Source organism: Nansenia antarctica, assembly GCF_963989245.1.
Source record: "Nansenia antarctica genome assembly, chromosome: 4".
NCBI classification, from domain to species: Eukaryota; Metazoa; Chordata; class Actinopteri; order Argentiniformes; family Microstomatidae; genus Nansenia; species Nansenia antarctica.
In genome coordinates this window covers 69,111,380-69,122,933 of record NC_137689.1, presented here as the reverse complement: position 1 = coordinate 69,122,933, position 11,554 = coordinate 69,111,380, and the positions used below count along the sequence as shown (strand labels likewise).

Sequence of the window (11,554 nt, the reverse complement as noted above, 5' to 3'; positions counted from 1 at the left end):
TGTCACGTGGAAATCGGCAGTTTGGTTTTGGGACAGAATGTCGTATTTAAAGGTGTCTCAAAACGAATCATCTCCCAGAGCCCCAAGCAGAACAGCAAAGTCATTTACGGAAAAGTGACCAATCAATATTAGATTTTCTATTGTTGTTGAACAATAACATTAAACAGGATATTAAATGTGTGTGTGTGTGTGTGTTAGTGTGCGTGTGTGTGTGTGTGTGTGTGTGTGTGTGTAACATAGCATGTATAGACATACTGTTTAATCCACTCTGCTCACACTCGTTTGACTCGTGATCAGACGAACATCAGGAATGCAGGGAGCAGACTTAAATGTTCAGTGCGTTCAGTGCGTACGTTGTGTGGATGTGCGTGCATGTGTGCGTGCGTGTGTGTGTGTGTTGGAGCGGGCCGGTATGCCCAGCGGGGGGGCTCGGGGGCCCCGGCCAGGTGGGGTTAATGCCTAGTCTTAACCCCCCCCCAGCAGGGCTGGCCTACAGTCAGAGAAACTGTTTAAAAGATGAATACCTGAGAACCGCTGGGCTTTCTGTCTTGCTAAGCTGAGCTAAGCCACCGCCGCCGCGGCCAAGAGAGATAGGCTTGTATTGTTCACTCCTGTCTAAGCTACTCTATCTGCTCTCTCCTTTTGGGTGCTTAAGTTAAATTGGGTTAGAGGGCAGTTTTAACTGTTTTATCAGATGGTGGACAGCGGAAATGTCCCCTCTCTGCCCTCCGTCACCCCCCCACCCCCCCGGCCCACTAAACCCACAGCCTTAATGGCTCAGATTGCCACCTTTCAGGGTTAAGGTGATTAGCAGTTTGGCTAAGTCCTGTTTTGGGCACACACAGCGGTGTGTAAAGTGGCTTCTCAGGTTTTCAGATTAGGCTGAGGAGAGCAGTGGTTGTAGTCGTAGTTTTTTCTAGTGGGTATACTGTGATTTTTTTCCCTCCCAGCCTCATATAATCGTTCATTTCGGAAAACGCCATAAAAATAAATCTGCGCTCCCTGTCTAGCATTATATATCTAACATTACATGTTATAAGGCTGATCTGTGCATGATAGTGCTGCATTTTTAAATATTTCATGTCGCATTTTCCCCCTGTTGATGGTATATGATGCTATAGTCAGTCCCAATGGTCCGAAAGTTAAGTGCTTCGTAACACAGACGGGGTGAATTTTATGAATGAAAGTGTGAAAGTTCTGTCACAAAACGCTGTTACGTATCCTCGCACATTTTTAAGTGGGTATACGGAAATCCTTGGCCTTTCCTAGTGGGTATACGGCGTAGTCCTGCGTATCACATAGACTACTACACCACTGTCTGAGATGCTGGACAGGGTTCCACCTCCTTGGCTGCGTCGGACCTCACGTCACGTCTGGACAGGAGGGACCGAAAAGAGTTGTGTTTTCCTCCCGTCCCAAAATCAAGTCTCTATGTAGTCTATATATGTGGAGCTGTGTGTGTTAGTCGAGGTGCCTACTACGCATGGCACAACCTTAAAAACCTCCACTCTCCCCTCTCTCTCTCTCTCTCTCTCTCTCTCTCTCTCTCTCTCTGTCTGTCTGTCTGTCTTTTTTCCTCCTCCTTTTCCCCTCGCTCTTGTTCCTCCTTGTCAGGCTGATTGACAGCTGAGTGACAGCTTCATTTCTCCTGTCATCTCTCCCTGGAGAGAGGGGTGGTAAATTACCCAGGGGGGTACAGGGGGTGGGGGGGGCGGGGTGAGGGGGGCTAAATTGCATGTTAAAGAGAGCTCAGCCAGTCCCACATCCAGGCTGGCAGGGGCCTCCTACCCTGTCATTTACCTACAACAGGCTCATCTGGGCTGGGGAGGGATGCCGTGGCGCTGGCCTGTCTGTCAGGTGCACTGGCAGTGGAGGAGGAGGAGCAGGGGGAGGAAGAGGAGGGGGAGGAAGAGGAGGAGGGTTGATGAGGGCAGTCTGAGTTGGCTTGATCATGAAAGACCCATCGATGATGATGATGATGGTGATGATGGTGATGACCATTTGTCGTCATGGTAGCAGAAAACGATCTGGTCTTCTGACCAACGTAGTTAGTCTCACCGATCGAAAGTGACTTCCTCCTTTCATTCATTCATTCTTTCTTTCTTTCTTTCTTTCTTTCTTTCTTTCTTTCACCATCTAGCCTTCGATGTACTCTGCCCTAATGGCATGCCTGTGTCTCCCCCTCTCCTCTCCTCTCCTCTCCTCCCTGATCTGTCCATCTCCCAGGTATCTACGAGACTCCCGGGGGCACCATCCTGTACCAGGCCCACCTGGACATCGAGACCTTCACCATGGACCGGGAGGTCCGCCGGATCAAACAGGGCCTGGGGCTCACCTTCTCAGAGCTCCTCTACAACGGTAGGCACCAGAGCCCCCCCCCCCCACACACACACACACACATACACACACACACACATGCACACGCACACGCACACATACATGCACACAGACACATGCACACACACACACCCTATCTGCCTAGCCCCATGTCCCCTGCATGTCCCCTGCATGTCCCCTACCTGTCTGCCTGGCCCCATGTCCCCTACCTACCTGGCCCCATGTCCCCTATCTGTCTGCCCCTGCATGTCAACTACCTGTCTGGCCCCATGTCCCCTACCTGTCTGTCTGGTCCCATGTCCCATACCTGCCTGACCCATGTCCCCTACCTGCCTGGTCCCATGTCCTCTACCTGTCTGCCCCTGTATGTCCCCTGCCCCTGCATGTCCCCTGCCTGGCCCATGTCCCCTACCTCTGTACCCCTGTATGTCCCCTGCCCCTGCATGTCCCCTGTATGTCCCCTGCCTGACCCATGTCCCCTGCCCGCCTGGCCGTGGCCTTCATCCACATAATAGGATCACCGCCATTAGAGTGATTACTGAGACTCTGCAATCATACCCTCCTGGGAGGACGGAGGGAGCGAGGGGGGCAGGGAGGAGAGAGAGAGAGAGAGAGGGGGGGGGGGGGAGAGAGGGGGGGGAGAGAGAGAGAGAGAGAGAGACAGAGCCACAGGTTTTAGCTGCAGGAGGGGAGTAGAGATTAAACTCATTATGGTCTTAGAGCGTGAAAACCCCCTCTGATTAACACATGGAGCCAAGGGCTGGGCCGGCCCGGGGACTCCCTTTATGAGTATTGACTGAGAGCTGACACACACACACACACACACACACACACACACACACACACACAGGACATATATACACACACACACACACACACCCACACACACACACACACACAGGACATATATACACACATATATACACACACAGGACATAAACACACACACACACACAGACAGGACATACACACACACACTTTCTCTCTCACACACACACACCTGCATGCTGGGTGCTGGGGCGGGTGTATTTATAGACCTGTTGTCATTCTGTGGAGAGGGAGCCCCCCCGCGGGGAGGGCCGTCCCATCCCTCCCCCCCTCTCCCCCTTCCTCCCCCAGTCCAGCTGTCCCCCAAGCCGACAGGGCAGGTCACCTGGGTAGGGGGAAGACAGCGGGAAGAGAGAGAGTGTAGGAGGGGGGAGAGGGGGGTCAGGGGGGACTGAACCTCACCTGTGTGTGTGTGTGGGGGGGGGGGGGGGGGGAGGGCGACATATGTGCTTGATTGAGTGTCTAATGGGGGCTTAAGGACCATCACATTGGTGGTGGCGGGGGCGATAGGGGGTGTCCGTTCAGAGAGAGACGGGGGGGGGGGGGCTTTTCTTCTCAAGCCTGATGAAGTGTCATTAAACATTCAGTTCCTACTGCAGTTGGCCTCTTACTGACTGTTTTTCCTCTGCATGGTTTTGTCACAGCCCAGAGTGATCTCTTACCGACTGTTTCTCCTCTCCAGGGTTCTGGTACAGCCCGGAGTGTGAGTTTGTGCGCCACTGCATTGCCAAGTCCCAGGAGAGCGTGGAGGGGAAGGTCCAGCTGTCCGTCTTCAAAGGACAGGTGTACATCCTGGGCAGAGAGTCGCCCAAGTCCCTCTACAACGAAGAGCTGGTCAGGTAAGCAGCTAGGAGGGTGTGGGTGCGTGTGTGTGGGGGGGGGGGTGTGTGTGTGTGTGGGTGTGGGTGTGGGTGTGATTGTGTGTGTATGTGTGGGTGTGGGTGTGGGTGTGTGTGTATGTGTGGGTGTGTGTGTATGTGTGGTTGTGTGTGTATGTGTGGGTGTGGGTGTGTGTGTATGTGTGGGTGTGGGTGTGTGTGTATGTGTGGGTGTGGGTGTGTGTGTATGTGTGGGTGTGGGTGTGTGTGTAGGTGTGGGTGTGGGTGTGTGTGTAGGTGTAGGTGTGGGTGTGGGTGTGTGTGTGTGTATGTGTGTGTGTGTGTGTGTGTGTGTGTGTGCGTGAGTGTGTGTGTGTGTGTGTGTGTGTGTGTGTGTGTGTGTGCGTGCGTGTGTGTGCAGGGTCTCAGGGTGTACAGTGCCCTGCCATGTGCAGAAGTTAAACCCCTGTGTGTGTGTGTGTGTGTGTGTGTGTGTGTGTGTGTGTGTGTGTGTCTCAGGGTGTACAGTGCCCTGCCATGTGCAGAAGTTAGTCCATTGTCAGCTCAGGTCACTTGGCTCCTTCCTCCACTGACCCCGCACCAACAATACACGGACCCCGGCCACAAAGACATCAGTAGCAGGGAACAGGGGTGTCAAGCTCCATCCCTGGAGGGCCTTCTCTCTCCCCCCCCTCCCACCCCCCCACCCCTCACGGGCTCTTAGCTGTGGAACAGTGGGTCCATTCAAGGCCCCTGACCCCCAGTGCCCTGTGGGCTAGCTCACTGCTGACCAAAGCAAAGCCTCCATATGTCCCTGCATCTCCCCTTCCACTCTCTCTCTCTCTCTCTCTCTCCTCCCTCCTCTCTCTCTCTCTCTCTCTCGCTCTGTCTCTTTCTCTCTGAGCTAATGGCTTTTCCAACCAGAGGAGAGCTTCACGCCTTTTAGGGTGACACACACATATAGACACACACATTCAGGCACAAACACACGTACACATCACACACTCACACGCACACATACACACACACACACACACACACAGTCTTCCTCACATCTTGACATATTGTCATTCGTGTGCATGCACACACATACGTGCGTGCACACACACACACACACACACACCATCTCCTCTGTTGGACATGGGGCTTAGGGGGGTGACATGTTGGGGTGCCTGGGTGTTGGGTTGCACCAGAGAAGAGGTCCTCAGGGGTACCAGGCAGATGAACAGATGTGATGAATGTCCCGTGAAGGATCCCATTGTGACCCAGTCCACTTATACCACCTGAGGACCTGCCACTCTCCCTCTCTCTTTCTCTCTCTCTCCCTCTCCCTCTCTCTCTCTCCCTCGCTCCCTCTCTCACTCTCTCTCTCTCTCTCTCTCTCTCCCTCTCTTTCTGTCTCACTCACTCACTCACTCACTCACTCTGTCACACAAAGACACACTTTGATTGATTGATTGAAAACTTTATTAGAAGATTTGCAGAAGTAGGTACATGAAAGTACATATTACATACAAGGTCAACTAACAGGATAAAAACCCAAGAAAGCCACTGGCTTATTTCAATTGGGGTCCTTGACACACTCATGCACATACACAAACATGCACACACGCGCGCACACACACAGAGACGCACATGCACACACACACACACGCGCACACACACACACACACACACATACAGAGACTCACATGCACACGCGCACACAGAGACTCACACGCACACGCACACACAGGTTCACATGCACAGAGACACACGTGCAGACACACACACACACACACACACCATTTCACCTTCACGACACGGCGGGACCCAGTAAACAGTGTGATTAACACAGTGGTAACTCACCACATGTAGAATTGATCTGGGAGAAATGTCACAATGTTGCCCGGCACTCAATTAGACCACAGGGTTGCGTTAAACTCCGCTTCTGAAGCTCCGAAGACCACTTTTCCTGCCTCGCCGCGCCTCGCAGACGAGGCCTCTCCTGCTGGACCAGGTCGTTAGTGTGTCTGAAAGGGAGCCTCGTGGTTCTGAGACGGGGATGATGCCTTACTTTGTCGTTTTGCACTCTTTTCTCTCTCCGCTGTGTGTCTGAAGGATGCAGCTGGGGCTTAGGGTGGGAGGGGGGGAGGGAGGGGGGGGGGAGAGAGAGTGTCAGCGCTGTAGGTAGAAACTGCTGTAATTACAGAGCTCACACACACTCAGTAACACACACACACACACACACACACTGAGTAGAAGCACCACAAGAGCCCTATACAATAGATGTTGTTCAGACAATCACGACAGAGAAAGGGGGGATGACAAAAGCAGTTAGAGAGAGAAACGACAGGTTGAGGAGGCCTCTTGTCCCCCCGGTTAGCTAGGTGTTGATGCTAAAGGGGTAGTGGTCTGGAAAAGGTGTGTGTGTGCGTGCGTGCGGCATGTGTGCGTGGCGTGTGTGTGCGTATGTGTGTGTGTGTGTATTTCTGTGTTTTTGTTTCTCTCTTTCTCTCTCTCTTTCTCTGAAATTACAAACTGCCAGTATGTTATTCACACACAGACATATTGACTAACATTTTTACAAAGAGAGGAATGTCAATGATCCAGTTATCCCTGTGGTTAATCTGGCTCCATGCTCATACTATTCACAAGAGTCATATTGAATAAAGGCCTTTGTCTGGGTTTGTCGCCTCCTCCAAATACTTATGCCTCTCTCTCCTCCTCCTCCTCTCTCCTTTCCTCCCCCCATCCTCCACTATCCAACTCTCCTCTACTACTACTAACCCTAACCCCTCTTCCTCTCTCCTCCCTTCTCCTCTCCTTTCCTCCCCATCCTCCACCCTCTCCTCTACTACTCCCCCCCATCTTCCTCTCTCCTCCCACCTCCTCCTCTCCTCCTCTCTCCCTCTCTCTCCTCCATCTCAGCATGGACGTACAGGGAGACTACGACCCATGTGACGCCTCTGGGTTCATCAAGATCAACGCCGTCAGGTTTGTACGCTCTTCATTTGACCTCTGACCTTTTTCACGGGCAGCAGCGTACTTAACCTGCCGACCTGTTGGACCAGCAGAACCAAGAACGGGATCAGAAATGTTCTGGGTGTTTAAGACCGGGCACCTCTCTCTCTCTCTCTCTCTCTCTCTCTCTCTCTCTCTCTCTCTCTCGGAAGACCCAGATGTAAACCTCTATAGGGGACGCCCCCTCCACATTTAGGGTGTGACTCCAAATCACTTCCGCTACACATCCTAGTTCAGGGGTGCAAACTTGAAAAGCTTTTTAAAGCTTTATTTTTTATTTTTCTTTACCTCAAAATAGGTCACCATGAATCATGTATAGATATGCAAAAAGATATTTGGAGGGTGGGAGGGGGTCTACATTCTACGAGGTCTACGAGGGTGGGGGGGGTCTACGTCTACTCTTTGTTTCTTCGTTGTCACCTTTTTGGGCCTTCACCAGTTTGCATCCCTGCTAGTTTGTGGAAAGGTGAGGTGTGTCTTCAGTATGTCTCGGTGGATCGGTAAGGGTAACTCCTAATCTCCCTTTCTCTCTCTCTCTCCCTCCCTCCCTCCCTGCAGGCTAAGGGAGCACCATCGTCTGCAGGGTGAAGCCCACTCCTCCAAGAAGTAGAGCTGGTGCCAACCTCAGGCCCTGTGCCAACCTCAGGGCCCGGTGCCAACCTCGGAGGCCCTGTGCCAACCTGGGACTGTCCTTATCCTCTCGTCTCCCTCCGTGTCCCTGGCAGCAGTTCTAGACACGCTCCCATCTCTCTCTCTCTCTCTGTCCTCCTGTGTGTTCAGCAGCAGTTAGACGTGCCACCACCGTTGCCTCTCATTGACCTATGAACCCCTCCGGCCTTCCGGTGGTCGACTCCAGTCAGCTCTAGTTTAGTGTTCTAGGTCCAGGATAGAATTCTCGAGTGACCTCTAGTGTTTTTTAGGTCTTGTTTTCAATTAGGAGGTGTTTCTAATGTGTATACATTAACTGAGTAGATTCTAATGAATAAATCGTTGAACTGTGCCGCTTTAATGCCTCTTCATTTTCTGGTTAATGAGGGTGAAAGTCTTGTTTCTCTGGGGTGGATTTATCAACCCTCTTCTGGTGCTCTTGTTGTATACTAGTGTTGTTCCGATACCATTTTTTGATCCCGATACCGATACCGATACCTGACCGTGCAGTACTTGCCGATACCGAGTACCGATCCGATACCACGGCGTTTGAAAAAACAAAACAAAAAAACATGTTTTTTGAGCCGCATACTCACCTCGATGTAAAATTATTGCTAACACTTAGTCTGGCACTGCTCAAAACCTTTGTAAAACAGGAAAAAATACCAACAGAGAGTGAATACTATAGAACTTTTTTTTATTGTCAACCTGGTATGGTGACAAGAAAATCAACCCCTTATAAAACCTGAAATGTGGCTCTCACAGATGCCAATCAGTGCAATATCCATTTAAGATATAAAACAGTCGTAGTAGTAGTGCAACAGCAAGCGAACATTTACAAACAAAATAACTTTGGTACTTAAAAAAAAATTTGATTTATTTATTTTTTTTTAGTACTCGCCGATACCGATACCAGCATTTTTGTGCGTATCGGTGGCCATGCCGATACTAGTATCGGTATCGGAACAACACTATTGTATACGTCTGCCAGGGGGAGGCTGGTGGAAGTAGAAATCAGAGGACAGAGGAGACTTATTGAGCTTACGTTGAGCGCGTCCTCCAATTTCTGCCTCCCTAGAATAAGTCGCTCTTCTGTGTTATGTCACTCACCTCCACAGTGTTGCACTGATCTGACCCTGTTGGTCCAAAATGTATTGAAACACGTAAACCTACAGTGTGTGTTCACATCCGCAGTCGATGTGAACGCAACGCTACAGTTTCTATGCTGACGCTCTCAGTTGAAACACTAAATAATGAGTCAGTAATGAGGCTAACGCTCTGTTTTTAGGGAGGCCTGTTTAAGTGGTTTAGATTGGCCAGTTCCCGGGAGGGCATGGGGGGTGGGGAGTGAGGGGTGGGGAGTGAGGGGTGGGGGGGGGGGGGTAGTAGTGAGGTAGGGAAGCCTGGATGATGTTCACATAGATGGAGCCGTAGCTCAGTGGGGGATGGGGGGGGGGGGGGGGGGGGTTGGTTTATAAAATCACATGCCTGTAGAAAAAAATCACATTCATGCCAAAGATACTTCTAGGTTATATAACAAATGCATCATAATTGCAACGGTATGACTAACGGTAAAGAGTGTCAGGTACCCCACATCTACGGGGCGTCTGGGAGCTAGCTATGGTGGAAGTGATGGGGCTATTATTTCAGAGCTGAAATGAAGTCACAAGTCAAGCGGAAAAGAGAGAGGCGATCGAGTCCTCGTATATACCCATAAGGGTACGGGTGGGTGCTCGGGTCAGACACACACCGAGAGAGGGCGGTGGTGTCAGGGTGTGGCCCGTGAAGGGCGTCATGTATTTACAATGAGCCTGTCCTCCCGTCGTCCGATGTCTACCTCCACCAGCCTCCCCCCCCCCCAAACCTGCTTTCCATGTTCTATATGATCCAGATCCAGGTCTGAGATGAGATGTCCCCCGCCTTCGGAGAGGGGGGCGGGGGAGAGGGGGGTGAGGCTGGACGAGAGGACCTATAGAGGGCCCACCCGCTGGTCCTAATAGCCAGTGCGAGCTCCCCGGGAGGCCCGTGTCCTTTCAGTCCTTCCAGAACCCCTCAATCCCGCTCAATTACACGGCGGGCGTCTGCACAACTGCCTGGTCAATTACCAAGCCAGCCCCTGCATTTACACACCGAGCGGGACGCGCCGCGCATACATACGTTTAGCAGGTCGCCTGTGAAGATGAATGATGGGATTCAGATGAGGCGGTGAAGCTGAAGGAGATGTGAGGGATGGGGGGGGGGCGGGTGGGGGGGGCACTATCACTTATCTGTGGGTTGGAGGATAGTGTTGTTGACCTTTCACCTTTGATGCCAGACTACGGTCATGATCCATGTAAATGAAGCTAGGCTGACTGACTGACATGAACTGACATGTATGTATGAACATATCGGTGTGTGTGTGTGTGTGTGTGTGTGTGAGAGAGAGAGAGAGAACTGTGTCCTTTGTGGTTTGTAACCCAGGCCCCTACGATCAAGAAAGGACAACTCTAGCCTTTCCCAGGTTAGGGTGACATCATGAGAACGGTGTGTGTGTGTGTGTGTGTGTGTGTGTGTGTGTGTGTGTGTGTGTGTGTGTGCGTGCGTGCGTGCGTGTATACACCCCATCTCACGTTCCCCCTCCAGCCTCCGGACCCGCCTGCCTGCGGCTACACATCTACCTGTCAGTCGTCCTCCCCCCCCTCCCTCCCCTCCCCTCCCCCGCCCCCCCTTCCCCTCCGGACCAGCCCCGCAGGTATGAGAGAGAGCTCGGTCGACAACACCACACCTGACCGAGGGAATTAATCATCCTTGACCCCTGCGTCAATTACCCCTCATTACCCACTCTGCGGCGGCCTCTCCAGGGAGGCCGGCGACAATGGAGGGACATGAAAGTGGATGGTGAGCCTGAAAGAAACCTCTTAATGGACACTCCTGTTCCTGTCTGTCTCTCTCCCGAGGAGCCCAGCGGCCCGGCCTTCAGTCCCTGTCACTCTCTCGCGGCGCGGCACAAAGGACACTATTGTTCACAGGTTATTCTGGCCTCTGAGGTTTTCAGAGGGACAGGCGAGTGTGTTTTTTGTGCCGCGGAGGAGAGGAGAGGAGGGGTGAGGAGAAGGAGAGGAGAGGAGAGGATAAGGAGAGGAGAGGAGGGGTGAGGAGAAGGAGAGGAGAGGAGGGGTGAGGAGAGGAGAGGAGGGGTGAGGAGAAGGAGAGGAGAGGAGGGGTGAGGAGAAGGAGAGGAGAGGAGGGGTGAGGAGAAGGAGAGGAGAGGAGGGGTGAGGAGAAGGAGAGGAGAGGAGAGGAGAGGAGGGGTGAGGAGAGGAGAGGAGATTTGAGGAGAAGGAGAGGAGAGGAGGGGTGAGGAGAAGGAGAGGAGAGGAGGGGTGAGGAGAAGGAGAGGAGGTGTGAGGAGAGGAGAGGAGAGGAGAGGAGGGGAGAGGAGAGGAGAGGAGGGTTGCAGTGGTGTGGGTGATTTGTCGGTGGTTTATGAGGAAAGAGAAAATTGTGGACGAGTGTCGTCTGGATTGTAGATTTGTTCAATCTTTATCTATCCCGAAATGACTTGTTTATGATTAATGGTTTATAGAGATATAACTGAACAAAAAAGAACTCCATGATTCTATTTTCTTGAATCAAGTCATCCTTTTTTTTTACTTTGTGTAACGGGCTCAACATGCTGCATGACTCAGGCGAGGGGGGGGGGGGGGCAGGACAGGAGGCAGTTCAGTCTATTCATAGACAAAGAAGCCGAAGACGACTCTTCCTTCTGGTCTAGAACGTTGTAGAACATCAGAACGTCTTGGGTCGGTCATTCTATTCCGGACAGCCTGTCCGTCTGGGTCGACAGGGGTCCCAGGCTGTCTGTCTGGGTCGACAGGGGTCCCAGGCTGTCTGTCTGGGTCGACAGGGGTCCCAGGTTCGCTGACCTCTCCTGCTCCTCA

The 11,554-nt window shown here is 52.2% G+C and overlaps 1 protein-coding gene across 1 annotated transcript in view; it reads left to right on the top strand.

Annotated features, from left to right (window-relative positions):
• Window positions 1-7,945, top strand: part of ass1 (argininosuccinate synthase 1) — a 31,197-nt gene extending 23,252 nt beyond the window's left edge. Inside the window, exons 12-15 of the mRNA XM_080530255.1 lie at window positions 2,227-2,358; window positions 3,848-4,004; window positions 6,894-6,959; window positions 7,545-7,945. Of these exons, the coding sequence (XP_080386381.1) occupies window positions 2,227-2,358; window positions 3,848-4,004; window positions 6,894-6,959; window positions 7,545-7,596 (407 nt within the window). The 3' untranslated portion in view covers window positions 7,597-7,945. The remainder of the gene's footprint in view (window positions 1-2,226; window positions 2,359-3,847; window positions 4,005-6,893; window positions 6,960-7,544) is intronic.
• Window positions 7,946-11,554: the final 3,609 nt, after the last annotated feature.